Here is a 27,297-nt window from a genome sequence, read left to right as displayed (position 1 = left end):
TTTTATATATATATATATATATATATATATATATATATATATATAATAATTGGTTTGCATTCATTAATAACAAGCTGTTTATTTTTGGTATTTTAACCGAGTAAGTTCTTAAATTACAGAGAATTTTGTTCATCCACAATACATACTCAAACATAACGTTGTGTTTTAATTGCTGCGGTCCAGTGTTCAGTATTGCTCAACATTTGTTTCTAAATGTTCTGTTTATTTTCTTCCTCCGGCACATTGCAGTGAATTCTGGACGTGCTTGGAGATCTGTCCCAAATGAGTGTGTTAGACGGTAACGGCATGACGTTTGGGTTCGCATTGTGCCTGTGTGTGTAAGTCGGTGGTGTGTGTCGGTCGGTGATATATATGTGCAGTGGCAGAGGAATAGATCCCACTCTCCCATGGGCTTATTACAGTGACCAGTGAACAATGGCTGTTTTTGTCCCGTTTATCTGTGTGTGTGTGTGTGTGTGTGTGTGTGTGTCCTCAGGCCATGTCCAAAGCCACATTCATCCGGCCGACGCACACTCAATTATCAGAAGCGATCCGATGTTCTGTCACCTCCTAATTAAAGCCGGCCTGGAGGTTTTCCTAAATAATGAATCAATACGCAAACGCAGCAGGCGCTCTCCACGAAAAGGGTGCAAAGAGGAGGTTTTCCCCTTTAAAAAGGGCCTTGATACTTTGGAAAATGTTTCATTTGAACATTAGGAGGCCGGTAACAGACAATACGATTATAAACCATAAATGGACCTTTTATATGAACTATATAAACTTGCACATAACATTGTAAAGCCATATATATATATGAGAGGGATAAAAAGGTTGCCAGATCTGCTCTAGTTACCACAGCTGGAGATCCATAGATATCCATAGTAAAGGCTAGATGTCTTACGGCGGAGTCACCATCGTCATCACCGGCGGCCATCTTGTCACAGGCAGGCTTTCTGTCCGGCTCTGTGGAACCTGATGTAAGATGAGTGATCTGTACGAACATAAATACTCTTATCTCGCTGAAATCTTGACGGATTTACAAATGGTTTGGTTTCTTACAAACGTTATTAACTTGACTACACATCTGGATGCGTTAACACGTTGAAATTGCAGCTTTTGGTTTCGATAAACGACTTAATCGTGCAGCTTGTGTATCACGGCTAACTTACGTGAACGAGACCACAATCGAGCTGTTCAATTATATAGGTTTAATGACACCAATAACCATTTTATGACAACCAATCTTTTGTCTAGTTAAAATAAACTTAGTTTGCATGGTTTTTTTTTTTGTTTAAATTTTTTAAAAAATACAAATTATTTTATTATAATAGTGATATTCCTATTATAAAAGTGTATATATAAGCTATAGCTAGCTCTGGGGGGGAAATTCAGAGCTGTGTGTGTGTGTGTGTGTGTGTGTGTGTGTGTGTGTGTGTGTGTGTATCTAATTTTCTCATGTTGCCATTCGGTACACAGTTTTAGTAGCCTATATATTTATTTAACATAAATACCTTGTGTGTGTGTATATTCATTGCACCTGTCTGTTCTGTTCAATGTTACTTTCATATTGAAGTCCATGGTTATAATTATTCATAAGTATGTAGTGTCATAACTACATCTCTGACGTTTATAACAAACGAAACTTGAGCAAGTGATGGTTATTTAAAAGTACATGCAGCATTAAAACACACTGTTACGAGTGAGCGAGCTGCCTGTGACAAGATGGCCGCCAGTTACGGAGGGCGACCTCCATTGGCCAACAGCGCACACGAGACATCTAGCCTTTATTATGGATATCTATATATATCTATATATCTACAAACGTTCCTGCTGAACCTGCAGCCAATCTGGCAACCTCGAGTCAGGGGGAGAGGGATAGTGATTGCAGTACCAGTTTTGGCCATACACTTCCTTTAAGTAAAAGTACTACAATCAGATGTCACTGAAAGAGAAAGATTCAAACGGTTAATAATCAGTGAATCGATTCGCTGATTCATAACCGTTTGAATCTTTATTTGAGGATTGAACACAAACGCGGAAGAGAAGCCAATGCTGAATAAAGTCGTAGTTTTTGTTATTTTTGGACCCAAATGTATTTTGGATGCTTCAAGAGACTCTAATTAACCCACTGATGTCTCATATGGACTACTGTGATGATGTTTTTATTCCCTTTCTGGACATGGACAGTATAGTGTGCATACACTCGCATACGCTCTCAGACTAAATATAAAATATCTTAAACTGTGTGTGAAGATGAACGGAGGTCTTACGGGTGTGGAGCGACATTAGGGGGAGGAGTTAATGACAGACATTTCATTTTTGGGTGAACTAACCCTTTAAGTACTTTGTTCAAGTAAATGTACTCCATTACTGTCCGACTCTGCTGAAAGGTTTTAAATAAGCACAATTGTATCTAATAGTTCCTGCTCCAGAGAACATGAGATTCGTGGCGTTTATTGCTTTAAAACCAAACGAGACCCCAGATTAGTGGCAGCAATCTGTGTGTGCGTCATGATATTCTCAGACCGATTCGTGAGCGCCACGAAACAGAGGCCATATGACCCGATGGTCCGGTTTGTGTGGACTGTAAGATGAGGGAATGATCTTGTGTGTGTGTGTGTGTGTGTGTGTGTGTGTGTTGTTGTTGTTCATGCGTGTGCAGGCGACAGCGTGTGTGCTGGCGGGGAGTTCCGGTCGCTGTGAAATGAGGAGGCGAGTGTGTGAGTGTGTGTGATGCACTCATATCCGCAGAAAAGAAGAAAAATAATGAGTGGGAATAGAAATGGCAGTGCGTTGAGAATAAACGTGTCCACAGAATAGGACCTGGACGTTTGATCAGGTGTTCGGAGACGCTGGTAGCCTGGTGTTGTGTTTTAATGCTGTATGGAAGTGTGTCTTCTGGGTTTTGTTTGCGTCAGAGCCTCAACACACACATTATTACCTCAATACCTCAAACTGTGTGTCCCTGCATTTGGTGCCAGTCAATTTTTATTTCATGTTCTAATTATTAAATAATATTAGATATTATATATTTTTATAAATATGTATATTTAAATATTATAAATGGTAGTACTTACTTATTAATATGTGAATTATTTAATATTATTAAAATATAAATTAATATAAGTGGTAAAATGTTTATATATATATATATATATATATATATATATATATATATATATATATATATATATATATATATATATATATATATATATATATATATATATAATTGTATTTATAAATTATAAAATATTATAATATTTATATTTTAGTATTTTAAATAGTAGTACTCATAATTTTTTAAAATATTAAAATATATTCTAAATGTAATAAGTAATATAAAATTGGTATAAATGATTTAATGTAAGCAATAAGCATTAAAATAGATGGTTTTATATTAATTATTAAATGAGTGTTTTAAAATTCACATTATGAAATAAATGCTTTTCTCTAAAACACATTGGCCACAATTGTTGGTACCCCTAGAATTTTAAAAGAGTAACATATCTCTGAAGTATATTTACATTAATATTTACATTTTTTAGCACACCAAGGTGACAAGGAACATGAAATTGTCCAGCTAGGATGTGTCGTTTCGCAGGAGTTTAAATATATGGAGGCATAAAAGCCTAATTCCCTTAATCATTTATCATAACGAGTGAAGCCAAAGAATATAGTTCTGATGTGCAGCAAAAGATTGAGCTTCACAAAATAGAAAGAGGCTGTAGGAAAATAGCTAAAGCATTGAAAATCTCCTTTCCACCATCAGGGCAATACTTAAGAAGCTCCATTTAACTAAAGATGTTACGAATCTGCCTGAAAGAGGACGTGTGTGTCTATCGTCCGAATGCACGGCGAGGAGGAACGTTTGAGTGCACAGAGACTCTCCGAGATCACAGATTGCGAGAATCGCAGAGATTAGTTGAGTCTTGGGGTCAGAAAGCCTAAAAAATAAAAATAAAGCAACCCCTATATCACCACATGTTGTTTGGGAGGCATTCAAGAAAAATCCTCCTCGCTCATCCAGAAACAAACTCCAGCACATTCAGTTGTCAGACACGACTGGAAAGTCAAAAGGGACCTGGTTCTGTGGTCAGGATGAAACTATACAATAGCTTTTGGCAGCAAATCTACCTGAAGGGTTTGGTGCAAACAGGGATAAAAAGTACCCCATGCCCACGGCTAAAAATACCACTGGATCTTTAATGTTGTGGGCCTATTTTTTTACTGGAGGTCCTGGACATCTTGTTGCAGATACATGGTATCATGGATTTTAGCAAATACCAAAAGATGAACCTGATGGATTCTGCTAGAAATCTAATAATGGGCCGTGGTTGGATCTCCCATCAGGACAACGATCCAAAACAAACATCAAAATCAACACACAAATGTGTCACTGAGCACAAAATGACACCTCTGCCATGACCGTCCCAGTTTCCTGACCTGAACCCTATAGAAGATGTGTGGCTGAACTGAAGAGAAGAAGCTCCAGCATGGATCTGGGAATCTGACGGATCTGGAGAGCTTCAGGATGGAGGAATGGTCTCTGATCTCCAAACTCATCAGGCATTATAGAAGAAGACTCAGAGCTGTTATCTTGGGGAAAGGAGGTTGCAAAAAGTATTTCATAAAAAGGTACCAACAATTGTGGCCAACGTGTTTTGGAGAAAAGCATTAATTTCATAATGTGAGTTACCCCTCATTTTCAATTCTTTTACTTTAATGAAAGAGTTAGATTTTTGTGATTTAAAAAAAAAAAAAAAGATCAAAAGGATAAACAATGCAGATTTATTTTATACAGCCATATTTGATCATATTTACCAGGGGTACCAACAATTTTGACCTCGACTGTGTATATATATATAGATGGATGGATGTATGGATGGATGGATGGATGGATGGATGGATGGATGGATGGATGGATGGATGGATGGATGGATGGATGGATGGATAGATAGATAGATAGATAGATAGATAGATAGATGGATGGATGGATGGATGGATGGATGGATGGATGGATGGATGGATGGATGGATGGATGGATGGATGGATGGATGGATAGATGATGGATGGATAGATGATGGATGATGGATGGATAGATAGATAGATAGATAGATAGATAGATAGATAGATAGATAGATAGATAGATAGATAGATAGATAGTTGATGGATGGATGGATGGATGGATGGATGGATGGATAGATAGATGATGGATGGATAGATGATGGATGATGGATGGATAGATAGATAGATAGATAGATAGATAGATAGATAGATAGATAGATAGATAGTTGATGGATGGATGGATGGATGGATGGATGGATGATGGATGGATAGATAGATAGATAGATAGATAGATAGATAGATAGATAGATAGATAGATAGATAGATAGATAGATAGAGTGATAGAGTGATAGAGTGATAGATGATGGATGGATAGATAGATAGATAGATAGATAGATAGATAGATAGATAGATAGATAGATAGATAGATGATGGATGGATGGATGGATGGATGGATGGATGGATGGATGGATGGATGGATAGATGATGGATGGATAGATGATGGATGATGGATGGATAGATAGATAGATAGATAGATAGATAGATAGATAGATAGATAGATAGATAGATAGATAGATAGATGATGGATGGATGGATGGATGGATGGATGGATGGATGGATGGATGGATGGATGGATAGATAGATGATGGATGGATAGATGATGGATGATGGATGGATAGATAGATAGATAGATAGATAGATAGATAGATAGATAGATAGATAGATAGATAGATAGATAGATAGATAGATAGATAGTTGATGGATGGATGGATGGATGGATGGATGGATGGATGGATGATGGATGGATAGATAGATAGATAGATAGAGTGATAGAGTGATAGAGTGATAGAGTGATAGATGATGGATGGATAGATAGATAGATAGATAGATAGATAGATAGATAGATAGATAGATAGATAGATAGATAGATAGATAGATAGATGATGGATAGATGGATAGATAGATAGATGGATGGATGGATGGATGGATGGATGGATGGATGGATGGATGGATGGATAGATAGATGATGGATGGATAGATGATGGATGATGGATGGATAGATAGATAGATAGATAGATAGATAGATAGATAGATAGATAGATAGATAGATAGATAGATAGATAGATAGATAGAAGATGGATAGATAGATGATAGATAGATGGATAGATAGATAGATGGATAGATGGATAGATAGATAGATAGATAGATAGATAGATAGATAGATAGATAGATAGATAGATAGATAGATAGATAGATAGATAGTTGATGGATGGATGGATGGATGGATGGATGGATAGATAGATGATGGATGGATAGATGATGGATGATGGATAGATAGATAGATAGATAGATAGATAGATAGATAGATAGATAGATAGATAGATAGATAGATAGATAGATAGATAGATAGTTGATGGATGGATGGATGGATGGATGGATGGATAGATAGATGATGGATGGATAGATGATGGATGATGGATGGATGGATAGATAGATAGATAGATAGATAGATAGATAGATAGATAGATAGATAGATAGATAGATAGATAGATAGATAGATAGATAGCGCCTCAGACGGTAGCGTCAGTATGTTTGGGATAGCTTTATCTTTGGAATGAATTCACCTCAGATAGGTTCACTTGACCAAAACAACGAGATCAGGGCGTCTCATGACTCAAACACAGGGGCTTTGATTCCTCACATGGTGGCATGCTTGTAATTTGCCCACGCTAATATAGTTAACGTCTAAGTGTCTAGTGAACGACATCTCTGTCAGCCACGAGGACGCTCTCTTTTTAGAAAATATATTTCGAGTTGTTTGCCGTCTTTCATGTGGCTCGTTTTACGATTTCTCCCCATCTGAGAGCGGCGTTTGATGTCCGTCGACATGTTGAGAGAAGCTCTGAAAAGAAAAAGTCAAACTAGCCAGAGAATAAATGGGGCATACGCATGTTTGAGATGCTTTACCTATTATTATTATTATTATTATTATTATGGTTGGGGATTTTGTTAAAATAATGTATGATTAGGACAGGGTGTCCCCCTGGGTTATATCCTTGGCCCGATTGAATTGCACTTGAAGTGAACTTGCAGTGCAAATCAAGCACTACTTGTGATGTTTCATTTATTCGTCCTGAATCGAAATACTTCTAGTATGTGTGTTGCGGGGTAGCACCTTTAGCAACCTTAATTAATTTTCAGTTCTGCTGACGGACAATTATGGACAGTGATTCCGGTAAGAGAATCAGGCACGGGAGAATGATATCCTCTTCAAACTTCTCTTTAATAACATTTGTCAGGCAGTCAGTGACATCCATTTACAATGTGAGGATGGTAGAAACATAATGGAATGTAATGTTGTGGTCTGTAAACAAATAATAAAGTAAACAATATGAATACAATATGTCTTTACATATTCACTACAAAATACCTCACAAAGTAATAATAAATGGGTAAACAGTCATCACAATGAATACTCGAATGTTAGCTGTTGTTATACATTATATAGCAATATAAACATCAATATACGGCATGATGCAGCATATAACAAACTGCATGATCATCCTAACGCGGCTAATCGGATTAGCGTCAATCCGCGATCACGCCCGCGATCGTCATTTGCATAATCACAATAATTCACTAAACATCTGACCTTCATAATAACAGCTACAAAGTGTATACTAAACATTCTTTCACATGATTACTCACATTAGTTGCATGAACGCACAACATTGAACAATGTCAGGAGCACACAGGTGGAGCTGTCGTCAGATCAGTCTACAGGAAGTGGCAACTCTGATATCAGTCCGTCAGAACGCGCTACAGATTTTCTGTTCCGGGACGGTCTTTCTCACACAGCCGCCCCCAATTATCAGTCAGGATAATTGTATTCCTTAAGAAAGGCCGTTCGAAGAATCTGTATCATCTGTCATTTGGGGAAGTTGTATTAGTTTCACGACAGGGCGTGTGTACATCTTGTCTCTTACTTGGACTTTGGCTGTCCGAATTCTCCCATCAGCTCCTGCATAGGTCTCTGTTACAGTACCCACAGGCCACAAAGCTCGTGGGAGTTGATGATCGATTAGCAGTACCACTTGTCCCACTGCTATCTCTTTGCCATCCGTTCTCCATTTCGGTCTACCTTGTAGTTCTGGTAAGTAGCAGCGGATGAAAGCACTCCAGAACTGATCGGCCAATACCTGGCTATGTCGCCACCTGCGTTTCCCCAAGAGTTCGTTGGAGTCATAAAGGACTTGCGGCAATGAAGCATCATGACGTCCCATGAGTAACAGGTTGGGAGTCACAGGATCCAGGTCTGCAATGTCCGATGAGACATAGCCAAGTGGCTTGGAGTTGAGTATGCCTTCAACCTCCACTAGCAATGTTTGCATGACAGGTTCAGGCACAGATTGTTCCCGAAGAATGACTCGCAAGGCTGTCTTAATGGATTTCACTTCTCGTTCCCATGTTCCACCGAAGTGCGGTGCGCTAGGTGGGTTAAAGCGAAACTGGATCTGCTGTTTGGCCAGCTGTACCTGAAGTTCAGGAGCCATTCGACTAAAGGTGTCCTTCAACTCGTGATCACCTCCAGTAAAGTTAGTGCCATTGTCACAGAGTATCTCAAAAGGCTTTCCTCGTCGGGCTATGAAACGTCGCAAAGAAAGGAGAAAGGCATCTGTGTCCAGGTGTTCAAGGAGATCGAGATGTAAACATCTGGTTGTTAAGCACTTGTATAAGATCCCCCATCTCTTTTCCTGACGACGTCCTATTTTTACATGAAATGGACCGAAGCAGTCTGTGCCGGTGGAGTAGAATGGTGGCTTGAAGAGACGTAGCCGACAGGGAGGAAGATCCGCCATCTGTGGGGTCTGTGGCTTAGCACGCCAAAACTGGCAGTCCTGACATGAATGTTGGTGTTTGCGTACAGCTTCGCGGCCTCTAAGCACCCAGTATCTACGGCGTAGCTCAGCCAGAACTCGCTCTGCACCAGGATGATGGAGCTGTTGATCCACATCTTGGATGAGTAGCTTTGTGATATGATGTTGGGGATCTAAGACAATTGGGTGAATGATCTCTGAATCTAGGGTTTCAGCACGGCGAAGTCGCCCACCTACCCGGATAAGCTCAGTGTCCTTATCGTACTCTGGGGCAAGAGAACTCAGGCGGCTGTCTGGTGGAATGGACTGTCCAGCCTTCAAGGCTCTGAATTCGTCCGGGAATGAATCAAGCTGTGCCTGTGCTAAGAGGAGCTTCTCTGCCTGTATGTACTTTGAGGCTTCACAAGGTGTGTCAGTGTTGGCCGCCCCTTCGGCGGACTCGACAGTAACTTGAACTAGCTCCTTCCAAGTTCTGAATTGACTGAGGTCTGAAGGTACTGAATGGCGAATGACAGTAATTGCTCCCATGAAGGATGCTCTTTTCATCTCACACAGGTCAGGTTCAATATCTGTGTTGGGTGTCAGCGGCCACATATCTTGTGATTCAGTTAGGAAGGATGGCCCAGATCTCCACTGGTGTGGTCCTGCTAACGTTGCCAATGTGAGACCTCGGGTGATATGGTCGGCTGGATTTCGAGCAGAGTCAACATACCTCCACCTGGTAACATCTGTTAAAGTCTGAATCTCGGCTACTCTAGACCCCACAAAGACCTTGTATCTGCATGACTCCGATATCAACCAATGCAACACAGTAGTGGAATCTGTCCAATATGTGACTTGATGAATGGGAATGGTAAGTTCAGTCTGTATCACTTTGGCCAGCTGAGCTCCAGAAAGTGCAGCGCACAACTCTAAGCGGGGCATAGATAGACATTTACGGGGAGCCACTCTGGATCGAGCCAGGACAAAGGCAATATGGACCTTCTCACTCTCATCTGTGCTGCGAAGGTAGGCCACGGACCCATATACCCTCTCTGAAGCGTCACAAAAGACATGTAACTCCCTAACCGTGGAAGGAGTGTCATCGCCGCCAAACGCATAATGCCGAGGGAATTGTAGTTCGGTGATACTGGAAAGCTCTGCAACCCACATTGACCATTTCTCACGCAGATATAGGGGTTCGATAGGGTCATCCCAGCTGAGGTTTTGTTTCCAGAGATCCTGGATAAGAGTCTTAGCCCTGGTGGTGAATGGGATGATAAATCCCAGTGGGTCGTATTGGCTTGCCAATGTCTTATAAAGGTTTCTCATAGTGGGCTGAACAGGCTCTGCTAAGCGGTTCTTATACCCAAGGGTGTCGTCAAGGCAATTCCATTGTAGGCCAAGGGTAGGTTCTTGCATGTCTGTGCTACTCTGAGACAACCAGCACTCGCTACTAGCTGACCTGGCTTCTGATGGAAGGTGCCTGAGAACTGATGGGATATTGCATGCCCATTGTCTGATCTCGAAGCCTCCCTTTAGCAAAGACTGACGCAGTCCATCTATTATGGCTTTGGCCTCACCCTGGTCTGTAGTACTGTGAAGGCAGTTGTCGACATAAAACGAGTTCTCCACAATGTCAACTAAGCCAGCCATGGTGTCTTTGTGTTCCTGGGCATGAAACTGAAGGGCATAAATGGCGCAACACGGGCTGCAGGTCGTACCAAAGGGAAGTACCTGCCACTCGTAGATGTCTGGGTCAGCTTCCCTATCCATGTTCCTCCATATGAATCGCAGTACTGACTTGTCACCGGCTAACAGACGTACCTGGTGGAACATGCCCTTGATGTCCCCACTCACTGCAATGGCATGTTGTCTGAACCTCAGTATGACGCCTAGCAAAGATGGCCCCAGTGTTGGCCCAGGAAGGAGTTGTTCATTCAAGCTTTGACCATGGTACTGGAAGGAACAGTTGAAGACTATTCGATCTTTCCCGTTATGATGCACCATATGGTGCGGAATGAACCAGGACTCTGTTGACCTGTCTGCCTCTTCTGAAGATATTTTCGCAATGTACCCTGCTGATTCAAGCTTTTGGATTTCGGAGCAGTAGGTCTGAGCTTGCTCAGGGTTCTTGGCCAGCTTCCTCTCAATGTTTCTGAGACTGGGGAGCACAGCCTCTTTGCCTGTACGGAGCAAGGTGATAGGAGTACGCCTTAGCAATGGGGTAGCATACCGCTGAACACTGTCCACGTTCACTCTGACCGTAGCCGACTGTAAGAGGTTGTAGCAGTGTTGGTCCTGCTTTGATCTTGTGATCAGCTTTTCGTTGTATGGCAAGGTATCAATTTGCCATAAGCGCTCCACATGCTGATATAGCTCATCACGTGGCGGAGATGTCATAATGTGCAGGCATTGTTGTTGACCTCTAGGGGGCTGAATCGGACACATTGGGCCTTGCAGTACCCAACCAAGCCTTGTACATATGGCAACAGGACCACCCAATGTTCCTCTGCGTACTGGCTGAGTAGGAGTCAGGAGGTGTGGCATATCAGACCCTATGAGTAGCAAAGGTTTAACTCTGTCTACGGGTTGTAGTGGCAGACCTTTCAGGTGGCGATATGCTTTCTGCAGAGCTGCCACTGGGTAATTGTGTTCAGCAAGACATAGACCAGAGGCTGTAAAGGCATTGCGGATGATATACCTCTCCGTCGGTTTAGTGATGGGAGAAATCTCTAAGGTTACTGTGGACCCCTCAAGTTTGGTATGACTCTGTTGGATTGTCTGTAGAGGGAGAACCTCTGCATCTCCACATAGCCCAAGTTGCTGAATTACAGAAGGAAGGATGATGGTTCTTTCAGAGCCGTCATCAAGAACAGCATGTGCTTCCATTGTTTGCCCACCACTGTGCAAGAGAACTTTGACAACTTTAAGCATAACCTTCTGCGAGCGGTTAGGTCTGTCAAGATAGATTTGTGTGGATGGCAAACTCACCATAAGCACAGCTCTTGAAGCATCTTTAACAGAGTCATGTAGGACAGTAAGGTGCAGTTCTTTGCAGACTTTACATGGCCGCTTCAGGTTACAGGAGTCCACTGAATGATTGCGACCACATTTCCAACAGCGTTTACCTTCTGTGATCCATGTGACGATTTGGGTGGTGGTCAACCTCTTGAATTTATCACAGGAATTGAGATAATGATCTCTGTTGTCGCAATGAGGACAATAAGGCTTGGGAATGGCTTTAACCTGGGCTATTTCTGAGGGCTTGACAGATTTCTCGGAGGTCAGAAGTACTGGTGTTGAACGCTCTCGATGATATGGAGTGGCTTTACTTTTCCCTGATGACTTCGCTGTGTCGGACTGAAACACTGCAGCAGCTCGGCTAGAAATGCGCTTCGCTTGTGACTTTGTTTGTAACCAAGACGCTAAGTCGGGGAGAGTGTAGGTTCTATCTGTGCCAGTTTGAAGGATACTATGACTTAGACAGTACTCTACAAAGCTGTCTCTGTAAGCGGGTGGCATCTTGCCCAGAAGGCGATCCACGTGAGAACCACACATAAGCTCATATCCATTTTGTCCCTCCAGCGTCCTCAGCATGCCCACCAAGGATTGGACAGATAAGGCGAATGAGTCGAAAGCATTGGTATCACCCATTCTGAGTGGTGGAGTGTTCATGATGGCACCTAGCTCTGATTGTACAAGCTGTCTGGGCTGGCCATATTTCTCCTGCAACGCTTGCAAAGCAGCGGTGTATGGTTGTGGGTGGTGCATATATGCCTTAGCCAACTGTTGAGCACTAGCAAACTTAAGGTGACTCAATAGAACTTGGTATTTGTACTGCTCGCTGATGTGGGTATGGTAGCTTAATAGATTGTCTAAAGCCAATTTCAACAATGCAAAGTCACTTTCTGTGCCACTCTCAAACACTGGTAATGTGGGCCGAGGGATACCGTAGGCTGCTGCCATCAGAAGCTCTGTTCCGGGTTGAGGCATGTAACCAGTTTGGGGAACAGGTGGAAGCAGACAGGGTTGAGGGCCGATGGATGTGTTAGATGAGACCTTCACTCTCTGATGGGAAAGGCTTGAAAAAGGCTGAGTACGGGGGGCTACCTGGCTTGGTAACAGAGTATTTGCATTTGAGGTCGATGCAATGGGTGCAACAGGGGGCACAGTGTGCGATATCAGAACCCTATCTGTGTGCGGTAGTGCAAATTGGGTTGCTGCTGGTTGCATGGGGTTGAGTTGAGGTAGTGGCATTGAGACAGGGCTGGGCTGCTGTGTGGCAGGTGGCATGCTCTCTCCTGAATATGCGGCTTGTGGTCTTCCTTGGACTTGATTGACTACACATGAAGACAATTGCGATGTGAGATCTGATACTCGTGCAGGCATAGTGGCTTGTAGTGCTAACTGAAGAGGTAGCTTGGGTGTTGACTGAACTGTGTGTGGGACCCTTAATGTGCTCTGTGCCTCTGGAACTGTCCGTGTGGCTTGCATCATGGATGGTGAGGGGCAAGGCGACTGTTGAAATATGGATGAGTGGGCTGAGCTGGCATGAGGGAACTGCGATGGTGGTCCAGTCGTGTCTGGCGATGCTTGGGGCTCCGTATTTGTCAAACTTGGATCCTGGCTGAGCAAGGAACTCACCAGCTTGGCCACTTCTAAATCAGTTTCCGCTCTTTTCAACTTGCGTCGTCGTTCTAGCTGGTTAGATAAGGCTTCTTTTGCTCTGAGAGCCTCTTCTTGAGCATGTTGAGCCTCTTTTGCTTGGGTTTGTAGTCTCTGGTACTCTATTTCTGCTAGTGTGTCATCCTCTATCTGTTGAAGGAGGTTGTCATACTGCCGCTGTTTTAATCTCTCCTCCACTATGGCTGCCTGGCTGTTTGTGAGTGCAGATGTAGCATGAACACCAGATATGATGGAATGACAACTGGATCTAGATCGAGAGCTGGCTTTACTATGGGACGTTTTCCTCGATTGGCTCTTATGTTGGCTGTGACAGCGAGAAGAAGCGATTGGAGGAGGGTCCATAGGAGGTAGGTTGCCAACCTCATAGTCACCCAGATAGGAAGGCAGTTTACTCTGTCTCTTGGGTCTATCCACAGTCTCGGATGCATCGCTAGCTGCAGTGTCCATAATGTTTACCGTTGCCAGCTCCGGCTCGAAGGACCAAATGTTGCGGGGTAGCACCTTTAGCAACCTTAATTAATTTTCAGTTCTGCTGACGGACAATTATGGACAGTGATTCCGGTAAGAGAATCAGGCACGGGAGAATGATATCCTCTTCAAACTTCTCTTTAATAACATTTGTCAGGCAGTCAGTGACATCCATTTACAATGTGAGGATGGTAGAAACATAATGGAATGTAATGTTGTGGTCTGTAAACAAATAATAAAGTAAACAATATGAATACAATATGTCTTTACATATTCACTACAAAATACCTCACAAAGTAATAATAAATGGGTAAACAGTCATCACAATGAATACTCGAATGTTAGCTGTTGTTATACATTATATAGCAATATAAACATCAATATACGGCATGATGCAGCATATAACAAACTGCATGATCATCCTAACGCGGCTAATCGGATTAGCGTCAATCCGCGATCACGCCCGCGATCGTCATTTGCATAATCACAATAATTCACTAAACATCTGACCTTCATAATAACAGCTACAAAGTGTATACTAAACATTCTTTCACATGATTACTCACATTAGTTGCATGAACGCACAACATTGAACAATGTCAGGAGCACACAGGTGGAGCTGTCGTCAGATCAGTCTACAGGAAGTGGCAACTCTGATATCAGTCCGTCAGAACGCGCTACAGATTTTCTGTTCCGGGACGGTCTTTCTCACAATGTGTGTTCACTGGAAACATCCAGCGTAATGGTAATAATTGCACGTCTAGTGGAGCTGCTCAAGGAGGGCTATTGATTTTCTTCCACTCTCTCCGGCTTGTTTTTCTTTATTTTGCCTTTTGGATTCCAGCTCGGTGCGGTCGGATCTTTCACAACCCTGTCGTGAGGTTTCCTCCTGCTTCTTGGATGCCGTTCAAGCTGGAAAATAGTAACACAAGTGGAATTCAATTAGGGTGACAGAAATGATGCTCATTTAAAAGGCATGAAAGTTGTTATCATCAGAGGATTGCTTTGTCCTAGATGGGGTGGATTTTTCTAAAGATATGAGCCTCTGTTGTCGAGTAGGGATAAACACACACACACTTATATTTTCATTTATAGTGAGCCACTCGTGTTTTCCCCCAGATTTAAGTGTGTACTCTTTTGTAAGATTAGTATTATGCCATTTCTTTGGCTCAGTTTTTGTTGTATTTTAGATTTACTAGAGGAGGCAGATTTGATTTCATCAAATCTGGAACCGTTATAGTTTTATATTATTTTAGTTTTTTAGTATTTTAATATTGTAAATATTCTACAGCTACTCTCCAAATAAATATAGAAACAACTTAGTCAGTATTTTTAAATATTTGTTGTAATGTCATCTTTTTATGAATGAAGGATAGTGATGTCTCTATGAAAAAAAACATTAATAAAAGACATTCAACATTCCAGTATCTATCAAGTAGTAATCTATCAATTTCAACATTTATTAGGCTTTAAATTTAATAGAGAACTTAAAAAATCTTTACATATACCTACTATAATAAATGCCATATTTTCCTGTGGTCTTTCATATATTGCCGGGGCGGCAGTGGCTCAGTGGTTCATGTAGGTTGTCTACAAACTGAAAGGTTGGTGGTTCGATCCCCGGTTCCACCTGACCAAGTGTCGAGGTGTCCTTGAGCAAGACACCTAACCCCAGCTGCTCCCGACGAGTTGGATGGCGCCTTACATGGCTGACATCGCCGTCGGTGTGTGAATGGGTGAATGTGAGGCAAGATGTAAAGCGCTTTGGATGGCCATAGGGTCTGTTAAAAGCGCTATATAAATGCAGTCCATTTACCATTTACCATATTTTATCAATATACAGAAATTTTACAAAAGTTGTCACCCCCCTTTTTTTTGAGAATAGACGTGAAAATGCCCTAAACAAACTGAAATGGTTTTAATTCAAGAACGCTTAGGAATATAGACCTAAGTTTGGTCGTGTATAGACCAAATTATATTAGCAGATTATCTGAAATAAAAGCATTTCAAAAGATTTAAGTATGAAAGAGTTTACTGTAAATCAAAATAGTGTACAAAATATTTTATTTTATGTAAAATAGGGACCCACTTTATATTAGGTGGCCTTAACTATTATGTACTAACATTGTAATTAACAATTTGATACAATGCACTTATTGTCTACATACATGTTTTTACATTGTACTTACATTTTAAAAAATACCTGCATGTAGTTACGTCTGTAATTAATTTCTGTAGTTACATTTGTAATTACACAGTTGGTACTTTCCTTACACCTAACCCTACCCTTAAACTGACCCATATCACCACACCTGTCCCTAACTCTACCCGTATCCCACCTCAATATCAGAAAAGGTGTTTGGCAATACAATTTGTACACATTACGTACATTGTACTTATTTTTTGATGTAGGTAAATAGTACTTAAGGCCACCTAATATAAAGTGGGGCCTAAAATAGATATTTAACTAAATATTTTTACTATAGCATTACTCTAAAATCAAAGCCACATGTCTAACCAAGTTGTTCAAAATTTGAAGTTGCGTTACATTGCATATGTTGCATAACATTTCATCCATTACAAATTGATAATTTTCTGCCCAAATATCGCAAAATATGGAACCTTAAAGGTACGTCACACCAAACGCGAATAGAGCGTCTGGAGCGAATGATCTCTATGTTAAGTCATTGGAAAGGCGCGTTGACGCGCGTCTGGAGGTCCTGCGGCGCGATAGATGCGATTCGCGTGGAGCATTGGACGCGATTCCGCCTCATTCGTGCGTCCAGTTCGCGCGAATAACATGAATTTGAAGCGTCCAGTTCACGCGAATAACGCAAATTTGAAGCGAATTGAGCGTCTTGCGCGAGTTGTGCTTTTTGTGCATTTCCGCGTTTAAAGCGAATTTGCGTCTACACCCGAGTTGAAAAATTTGATCTTTGCCGTCAATTCGCGCCGCGTTAACCAATGAGGAGCCTGCTTGCTGCTGTCACGTGGTAAAGTGACGTGATAAACCCTACATATAATTAAAAAATACTTATATTTTGTCACTAAATGTAGTTTTAATGCTTTTCCGTTGATAATGTAGTTGTTTAAAGCTAAAATATGTGGTTTACTTATAAAGACAGTGCCTATTTAAGAAGAACACTCTTGCGTTTTTGGAGTTGTGCGATCCAGGCGATCTCCGGGCGCTCAGCGCTCGTTAACCCCGGCGAGAGCAGCCTTTCCTCGGCCAGTCCCTCTGGCGTTTGCCGCCGGCTCGGATGGCTCTGTAGAGGTTAAACATGACATATAGTTCGTCTTGTGTACATCTAATGGCCGATCTTTGGTCTAATGAATCTATTGTTGCCTACCAAATCATTTTGACTGAGGGCAAAGTGAAGTTTCATAACTTTATATTTTATTTAAATATACATGCAGTGAAGATAATCCAGATAGTGCGTTGACTGAACCACGTGTGGCTGTTAATGCTTAATATATATATTTTTGAAAATGAAGAGGCAGAGTGTTATTTGAGGACATATTTCACCTGGAGCGCCTTTAACACGCATCTATTTCGCTTCAAATGCACGATTTCCACGCGCGTCCAATTAGCTGCGGACGCGCGAATGGATTCAAAATGTTCACACGTCAAACTAGATGCGATTTTGACGCTCAATTCGCATTTGGTGTGAACGCGCAGCGTAAGACCTTTCCGGTGATATGCGTTTTGTCAAGATTAGAAAAGGTTTTGAGTATAATTTATTTAATTTATGATTTAATTTATTTTGTAATATGAAATCTGACACCGACCACTAGAGGGAGGAGCCTGCTAGAAGAATTTAGGGAACCGTTTCCATAGTAACGCAATGTCCAAATTCAAAACAGTCGTCACAGGGTGAATTTTGAGTTTGTAAGCTTTCAAATTATACCTAAATAATGATTACTAAAATACGCTATATTGCCAAACGTTTTGGGACGCCTGCCTTAACATGCACAGGAACTTTAATGCCGCCCCATTGTTAATCCTGTGGGTTTAATCTGGAGTCGGCCCACCCTCTCTAACAGCTCCAGCTCTTCTGGGAAGGCTTTCCTCAAGGTTTAGGAGTGTGTTTATGGGGATTTTTGCCCGTTCTTCTAGAAGCTCATTTGTGAGGTCAGGCACTGATGTTGGACGAGAAGGCCTGGCTCTCAGTCTCCGCTCTAATTCATCCCAAAGCTGTTCTATCGGGTTAAGCTCAGGACTCTGAGCAGGCCAGTCAAGTTCCTCCACACCAAACTCCTCATCCATGTCTTTATGGACCGACGCTTTGTGCACTGGAGTCGTGCTGGGACAGTAAGGGGCCGTCTCCAAACTGTTCCCACAAAGATGGGAGCATTAAATTGTCCAAAATATCTTGGTATGCTAAACTGGTTTAAAAGCATTTGCATGAATAAGAGAGTGCTCATATCATGTAACGCTAGCAAAAGGATGACAGGAAAACGGATGCTGTGTTAAATATTTTAATGTGTTAAACTGAAAAAATAAGTTAGCACGCTAATTTTGACAGCACTAACTGTTTTATTTTACGTGTCTGGCAAATTTTGAAGGATTGACCTGGCTTTATTCATCAAGTTCTCTCCTTCCTGCCATCAGTTATGAGTTTCATTCGGGTTTCTGGATGATAAATATCAAATACGGCTGACATTTGCCCTCTTAAATTCAGTTAGCAATGAGCAACAGTACGGATAAGCCTGGCGGCTGAATATTAATCTCTTTCCAGTGAATGTGATCAGAATCACTTTGCTTTTAAAGTCGTCGGAACGTAGAGGCATGTTGTCTGGATTACTGCACATTAAGAGCCGTAGTGCAAAATTCAGCTGATTATCTGAGGCGCACAAAGCAAAATGGGAAATTGAAAAGTGCTAAACCTGACTGCAAACCTTTGGAGCCGTGGTTATTATTCCAGACACGATGATCTGAGGCGCTTGTTTGGGAAATGCAGATTCAGTTTTTGGCTTTCTTCATGTTTCCAGTTCTCCTTTACTGTTCTGTCCTTCCACTAGAAGCAAAAGTTCACAAATCCTTTGTCTTCTCAACAGACGAGTCAAGTGTGCCATGAAAATAGCTAAAGTGCCTCATGCATATTTCATCTAGACGAGTGTCTGAGTTTGTGTGTGTGTGTGTGTGTGTGTGTGTGTGTGTGTGTGTGTGTGTGTGTGTGTGTGTGTGTGTGTGTGTGTGTGTGTGTGTGTGTGTGTTTTGTCCATCTCTAGCATAGATTTTGTCATGGTCTCCTCTTCAGATATGGTTACTCTATAGACCGAAGAAAGATTCACAGTAGCTCATCTAACGCGAGGGGCTTTAACACTTGGGTAACTCTAGAATTACTGGTACTTTTTTCTTTTCAAATAGTTATATTTTTTAATTTGAATAATTTTGTACTCATTCTCATGAATCGCAAGATGTTACAGGCCATAACAATTTAATATTTTCTGTAAAAAGTGTCTGAAAATCATGATTTCTTGTCCAAATCATTGTATTTTTTCCATCATGTATACAATCTAAAAAAATGCTGGGTTGTTTTAACCTAATGTTGGGTCAAATATGGACTAACCCAGCAATTGGGTTGTTTTAACCCTGCGGTTGGGTTAAATATTTGCTTAAGACAACCCAATCGCTGGGTTAAAACAACCCAATTGCTGGGTTAGTCCATATTTGACCCAACATTAGGTTAAAACAGCCCAATTGCTGGGTTAGTCCATATTTGACCCAACATTGGGTTGTTTTTACCCAGAATTTTTTAGTGTGTAGTGTAATTAAAAGATTTTATGCTAATATTTCATTTATATTCATCTAAATGGTCAATTTCCTAATTCTATAGCATTAAATTGTCTAATAACTTTTGTCCTATAAAAATGTGTGCATAAATCTTGCGTCCGTACTTTGCCTTTAAATTGGTCGAATTATCTCCCTCATCTTTATAAGATACAGGAAATGATGTCATAAATAAGATCTGAAACACTGAAAGGTACGTGTGCTCTCTCTGAGAAACAAAAAAAAAAAAATCTAAAGAGAGTTATTTTGCGAAATGTCAAAATTGTTACCAGAATATCGCAAAATTGTTACCAGATTTCCTGAATAAAGGAAATCGCTGAGCACACAGCGGGTTGTTTAAAAGTATTTGAATCATGGTTTCATTGGTGCTCTTAGCATTTATGCTAGCAAGTGGAGTTTTTGGCTAAAAAGTTTAACATTTGTCAATCCTGTTACCGTCAACTCTGTTACCAATGTTGTTTCTACACATCGCTAGGGCTGGGCGATATGACGAAATGTATCGTCTGGACGATAGAAAATGTCTATCGTTTTATATAAGGCTCTATCGCTTACGCCACGATAAGGCGTTTATGGCAGAATTTTACGTCAAGATGCACCTCATGCCACGGCATGCCCATGCACGCTGCAATACATAAACAAACATGGAGGAAGACGGTAGTAGACGCGGTTCAGACCAGGGTAATTCTCAGAGTAATTATGCCAGAGTGGTGGCATAAGCGCTCAAAACTAACTTCAGACACAGACGCTGCAACGGGCTTTTACGCGTGGCACACAATATAGCCATATATTGAAATATTTTAATGGCAGGTGTAGGGATGGCGAAAACTAAACATTTTCTTGACCGACCACCGAGCCTCATTAGCCGGTTGAAACCGGTTAACCGATTAGTTTAAAATATGCTGCGCTATTTGAAATAACAGCCGCGAGCCGCGCTCCCTCTGTCTCTCTCGCTCTCTCACTTCACACACGCGCTGTCGCCTCCCTTCCACTCACGTCACTTTTTTTAAATCCCCCACAGCGCGAAACACGAGTCCCGCAAACGCGCCGCAGAGGAGCTTGTTTGTAATCGGAGGACAAATGGCTCCTTAGTTTCGAAATGGTTTGGGTACAAGGTGATCGCGTTGAAAATAAAGGCATTTGTCCAGCGTTAGAAGCTCATTTGAAGCATTGTTCTCATTTTGGCACATTTAAGAAAATGACAGCTCAGAAGAGACGCCGCTTTAGTTCGAGGTAGTGCTAACAATAATAAAGAAAGACGATCAACACCTTATGTGTTTCCACTGAAAGTTGATGTAATGTATTTCCAAATGTGAGCCCATCTTATGCGGAATGACGCTTCATACTGTCGTCTGCCCTGGCTCTAACCTCGAGTGTTTACTTTTTGCAAACCTTGTGAGCGCGCAAACCCAAACGCTGTGACCTCGCGCCAAATGTTTTTATTGGTTTATTAAGTACAAACAGGCGAGTTATGAAAAATTGAGTGCGAGGGATATGTTCAATCACACAAAAAGATTTTGGAATGAGACGGCCAACTGTAGTAGCGTTTAGTCCACTGTCTATAATAGCCTAATTTAGAGATCACTTTTTTATTTATTTTAACCGACAACTTTGATCGGTTAGCGTTGATACGGTCAACCATCGGTCAAACGGTCATCGGTTAACATCCCTAGGCAGGTGTTAACTTTACCAACAGTCTTGCTTGAAAAAAAGGTTCTAAATAAAATAAAAATGTAGTCCATACTACCTTTATTTGTTTTGTATATCATTTCAAACTGCATTTCCACATTGCAATTTTGTATAGACTATTCATAAACTGAATTAACAGAAAAATTGCTATATCGTTAAGTATATCGTAATCGGGATCGTTATCAAATGAGCTATTTCGGGATATGAAATTTTGGCCATATCGCCCAGCCCTACACATCGCCTAATTTTTCTGTAACAGAGTTGACAAACAGTGCTATAAAGCAATTACTTTTTTGTTAAAAGTAAAACAAAGAAAGGAACTATTTACAAAAACATCCAGTTACTCGCACAAATACAGAAGTAACAGAGTTGATGCTAGTTGAAAAATAGGCACATTTGTGGTCGTTCTTGATATTTATAGCCAAAGGTGATATCTTGCTCTGAAACTTTTCGTCTGACTTCAAGGATTAAGTTTTCACCCCCTTCCCTATAACCATCTGACTCTATTCTGGTACGGTAACTTCATTTTTCACAATCGAACACACATTACACTGCCAAAAATGCTCTTCTTACTCAGTCATTTTGTCTTGTTTCTAGTCTAAATATCTAACAATTCTTAAATCAAGATGCATTTACTAGATCAGTAAAACGACATGAGATATTTTGTCTTGTTTTGTTGAAAATCAAATCTAAATGAAGAGAGTTTTTGCTTAAAACAGGCAAAATGATCTGCCAATGGGGTGAGAAAAATAATCTGATTGAAATCTTGTTTCTTGTTTCCGTCCCAAACAGAAATAAGATTATTATTCTCACCCCATTGGCGGATCATTTTGCCTGTTTTAAGCAAAAAATATTGATATCTCTCCCCCCCCCCCCCCCCCCCCCCCCCCAAAAAAAAAATCTTATGTCATTTTACTGATCTAGTAAATGCATCTTTATTTAAGAATTTTTAGATATTTAGACTAGAAACTAGAAAAAAAATACTGAATAAGAAGAGCATTGTAGTTAAGTTGAAATGACGTCCTTGAAAAAGTTAGCACACAATCTTTTGTTGGTCTCGTTAAAATGGTTCGGGATATGCCAGTGTGCAAACTTGTTTTCCAGACATGTGTCTGTCCTTTTTTGGCTTCTTGTACCCCAAAAGGGCAATTCCCAGCTCATGTTTGTTGAGCCACAGCCAAGGATCCATTGTTTACAAGATGTTCAATTGTACCGTGGAGCCATTAATCAGTTCGGGGCCCGATTGCCTCAGTTATTTTTATCTCACAGCAGGCTCTAGAGTTCTTTCAGGGCAACCCTGCTTTTTTATTCTAGACGCCCCTCCAGCACCGCTGCCAGCCCTGTCTATAAATACATTCACCTCTTCTTGGAGGCTTTGAAGTCCCCATTCAATGCTTCTTATGTGCCCCTTAAACTTCAGAGTCCAATGGCAGACAGGAAGTATGCGGCCCCATCTTTCTCCAGAGTTGTGCGGGTCACAGGGAACACCAGGATTACTCCCTTGATGGACAGTTAAAAAGAGCAATTGCCAAGTTGGCGGCGAGGGCCGGTTATAAGCAACCCTTTGGCATGGACTTTTTTTTTCTGTAGTTGCCATGGAGAGCGCCAACTTATCCCGACCTTTGACCGAACACTTGACTGAAACCAGACTGGAAGTCTGAACATGTGGGCGGAGTTTCAGCACCCTCCCATAAACTATTAGCAACAGCATTCGTGCCCACTGCAAAAAATGCTCTTCTTATTTGGTATTTTTGTCTTGTTTCTAGTCTAAATATCTAAACATTCTTACATTAAGAAACATTAACTAGATGAGTACAAATTATTGTCTTATTTTGAGAAAAAATAACTCAAAATGAAGAGAGTTTTTGCTTTAAACAGGCGAAATGATCTGCCAATGGGGTGAGAATAATAATCTTATTTCTGATTGGGACGGAAACAAGAAACAAGATTTCAATCAGACATAAGATTATTTTTCTCACCCCATTGGCAGATCATTTTTGCCTGTTTTAAGCAAAAACTCACTTCATTTTTCTCCAGAAAACACGGGAAAATATCTCATGTCGTTTTACTGATCTAGTAAATGCATCTTGATTTAAGAATTGTGAGATATTTAGACTAGAAACGAGACAAAATGACTGAGTAAGAAGAGCATTTTTTTGCTCTTCATTTCTTTTTATTAATTAACCATTTGTAAACTTATGTTTACTGTTCATTTTTATAAATATAGGATTTGTATTAAATCTATATTAATTAAGTCGTAACAAATATCGAATCGAGAATCGAATCAAAGCGAAATCAAACTGAGAATCGATACCCTCCTGATTTTGCTCCAAAACCAAATTTCTTTTGGCCTAAAATTTGTGGGACCGTCGCAACTCTGCCGTCATTATGTTAATCCCACCCACCAACTCTACACGAGATCAGAGGTGGACAGTAACAAAGTACATTTACTCGAGTACTTTACTTAAGTACTCTTTTTGAGTATCTGTACTTTACTAGAGTGTTATTTTTTTCTGGAAACTTATGACTTTAACTTCACTCCATCTGAAAGATAAATATCGTCCTCTTTACTCCACTACATTTCTATCAAGGTCCTCGAAGTCGAAAGTCGTTTCTGTCGCAGCTTGTAAAGTCAGCGGATGATTTTTTTCTTCTTTAAAAGGTGTTTGGGTTTTTGCAGAAAGCCTTTCAGGAATCACTCTTGTAGAGTCTCGTGAAGTTCAATGATTTCACAGCATTTATTAAACACTGATTTATAGTTTAGAGCAAAATGGAAGAAGAAGGAGGTCCAAATGCTCATTTTGTGGAGTATTCACATAAAGAAAGTTGATTCTGTCTTCAGTGAAGGTGAACAGTGTGAGAATATCAGATGTGTATCAGTGTATTGGATCCGTGCATTCGGCCTTAAAGTGACAGCAGCTTTATAAAGAGCTTTGTAACTTATATTCAAGTATTTAAATGAGTTTAAGTTAGTCGTATGCTAGTATGTCAGATGGAGCGTCACTGACTGGCTTAAACCATGATGGCATAGTGAGCATTTATACAACAATAATAAAATAAAGCGCTGACATAAAAAAGAAATTTACTTTTGATACTTCTGAAAACAAATACTTCTGTACTTTAACTTTAGTAAAAATCAATTTTCACAACTATTACTTGTAACGGAGTAATATTTGACCAGTAGTACTGTTACTTTTACTCAATAATGAAGTTGAGTACTTTGTCCACCTCTACACGCGATGTGATTGGCCTGACCTGAGTTTAGCTTTTCCAGCTCTTAAGCCAACGGAGAGTTGCGACCCCGGCTGCAAATTACATTTTCTGTCGCCAGGGTGCGTCTAGGTTTCTAGGCTACTCTCTCATATGAATATGCCGTAAATTGTAGAAAATATTACCCAGAATATGCTGACAGCTCCTCCATGACTGTGCTTTTTTTTCTTCTTCTTCTTTTTTCTACTTCCACCCCATCAGCTCAGTGTCAGACCAAGTTCTCCACAGTTACGGGGCTAAAAGTGAGTTTTCCCAGTCCCTCTATTTTTAGCCTTCGCCTCGGGCGGAGATGAAACAGGAGCTGAAGGAATAGGAGGAATTTGGGTTTTTCAAGAAGCCATCATTTCACTTTTTTTGCTCTCCCTTAATCTGCCAATACATGTCTATTGTTTTCATTTTAGCCACTGCTAAAACTGCCAATTCCACAGGGAATTCCCAGAATATGGTGACTACTTTCTCCCCATGGCATGCGGAGTCTAGCTGGAGCATTTACCTGTTTGTTAAAGGCTTAGTTCACCCAAAAATTAAAATTCTGTCAATAATTCCTCTCCCTAATGTGGTTGGCCAGCCGTCAGACCTCCGCTCATCTTCACACACAGATGAAGATATTAGTGTTGAAATCCGATGGCTCAGAAAGGCCTTCATTGACACCAATGTCATTTCCTCTCTCAAGACCCATAAAGGCACTAAAGACGTCGTTACAAAGCCCATCTCACTACAGCGGCTCTACGATCATTTATGAAGCGGCGAGAAGAGTTTAGGTGCGCAAAAAAACTAAATAACGACTTATATAGTGATGGGCCGATTTCAAAACAAAGCTTCAAACCGTTATGAATCAGTGAATCGATTCATGATTCGGATCGTTAGTCACGTGATTTCAGCAGTTTGACACGCGATCCGAATCATGAATCGATTCACTGATTCATAACGGGTTCGAAGCTTTGTTTTGAAATCGGCCATCACTATATAAGTCGTTATTTAGGGTTTTTTGCGCACTAAAACTATTCTCACCGCTTCATAAATGATTGTAGAGCCGCTGTAGTGAGATGGGCTTTGTAACGACGTCTTTAGTGCCTTTATGGGTCTTGAGAGAGGAAATGACATTGGTGTCAATGAAGGCCTTTCTGAGCCATCGGATTTCAACACTAATATCTTCATCTGTGTGTGAAGATGAGCGGAGGTCTGACGGCTGTCCAACCACATTAGGGTAAGTAATTATTGACAGAATTTTCATTTTTGGGTGAATTAACCCTTTAAGCTGTTTTGACTTCCCATGTTGCCCTGGGGTCACATCAGGCCAGACGGTTGTGTCAGAGGTCATATCGTGTGTATTTCTGAACACCAGTGAGGCACTCTTTACTTTGCCTCCTTTCCTTCCTTGTAACCCTTCATAAACAACCATGTTGTGTACGTATTAATTTAGTTTTTATCAATCAATGTTGCCTGGAGTCCTAGAGAGATTCTATCCGCCACTCCTGTCTGTGCTGAATGTGAAGTGAGCCACTTGACTTGCAAATGGATGCGAACGTGAGCGGCGTATCATGCTCTGGTAACTGAAGAAGGATCAGTGACGCTTCCCAAAGGCAAAGATTTATTGGCGGCTCCCGCCTCTCCGGAGAACGATTCAGCCATCCCCCTTTCATTCTGTATGTGTGTAACCTGCGGACTCCCACCTCAGGATTTAATGAAACTTCCGGGAGACTTGCCATTCATGCTACAGCGACTATTACGCTGCTCTCAACAGTGGCCTTAATTGCTTTCAACACGGTGGCCGTTTAGTTAAAACAAGCTAGCTGTCAGGGAACATCCTGGTAAATTCGACCGCACGGCTCCCCGAAACAGCTCATGCAGGCTAATCTCCGCCACCGCATTGCCACCTTCTTGAACCCACAGTAAAATCCCAAGCAAGGAGCCTTAGATTATCTTTTAGGCCCAGGGAGTCAATGATGAAATAACTGTGCTAAGCCAGCGTGAAACTTTCAAATCCTAGACTCCCCGTCTCAGCAACACACGCTAGCCTAAATTAAAGTGAAAATGACATGGGAAGGCCAAGAATGGTAACCCATACTCTGAATTTGTCCTTTGCATTTAACCCACATTAGGGTCATTCTGTGTCAGCACAACCCCGGCTACATTTTTCATCATCATGTTTTGTCTAGTGAAAGAAATGCATACACTGTCAGAAAAAAAGGTTACATTGCTGTCACTGGGGCGGTACCCTAAGGTACAAAACCGGTACTAATATGTAACTTTAAGGTACTAATTTGAACTCTTAAAGTACAGATATGTACCTTTTAAGGTACTAATACGTACCATTTAGGGGTGAGTAAGGTACAAAGATGTACTTTTTCACTTTTGTACCTAGGGTACCACCCCAGTGACAGCACTTTACCTTTGTTTCTGAGAGTGTAAATGAAGAAGATCGCCGAGATATTATATATCATGAAAGTTTACTGGATGAGTAAT

At 41.0% G+C, this 27,297-nt stretch overlaps 3 protein-coding genes across 39 annotated transcripts in view; 1 reads left to right on the top strand and 2 right to left on the bottom strand.

The window, feature by feature from the left end:
• Window positions 1-27,297, top strand: part of ptprsa (protein tyrosine phosphatase receptor type Sa) — a 361,627-nt gene that overhangs the window by 95,147 nt on the left and 239,183 nt on the right. The gene's annotated exons all lie outside the window — the stretch shown is intronic.
• On the bottom strand, window positions 7,234-12,962 carry LOC137039382 (uncharacterized). The gene is made up of 2 exons (XM_067414703.1): window positions 7,777-12,962; window positions 7,234-7,432 (listed from the first exon to the last, which is right to left on the bottom strand). Exon 1 carries the CDS (start codon window positions 12,918-12,920, stop codon window positions 7,962-7,964), a length of 4,959 nt encoding a protein of 1,652 aa, XP_067270804.1. The 5' UTR covers window positions 12,921-12,962; the 3' UTR covers window positions 7,234-7,432; window positions 7,777-7,961.
• LOC137040699 (uncharacterized) lies at window positions 12,976-14,769 on the bottom strand. The gene is made up of 3 exons (XM_067416470.1): window positions 14,648-14,769; window positions 13,028-14,303; window positions 12,976-12,995 (listed from the first exon to the last, which is right to left on the bottom strand). The coding sequence occupies exons 2-3, from the start codon at window positions 14,058-14,060 to the stop codon at window positions 12,976-12,978; spliced, it is 1,053 nt and encodes a 350-aa protein (XP_067272571.1). The 5' UTR covers window positions 14,061-14,303; window positions 14,648-14,769.

This window comes from Pseudorasbora parva, chromosome 14 (assembly GCF_024679245.1).
Source record: "Pseudorasbora parva isolate DD20220531a chromosome 14, ASM2467924v1, whole genome shotgun sequence".
Classification (NCBI taxonomy): domain Eukaryota; kingdom Metazoa; phylum Chordata; class Actinopteri; order Cypriniformes; family Gobionidae; genus Pseudorasbora; species Pseudorasbora parva.
This window is presented reverse-complemented; position numbering and strand designations above follow the sequence as displayed.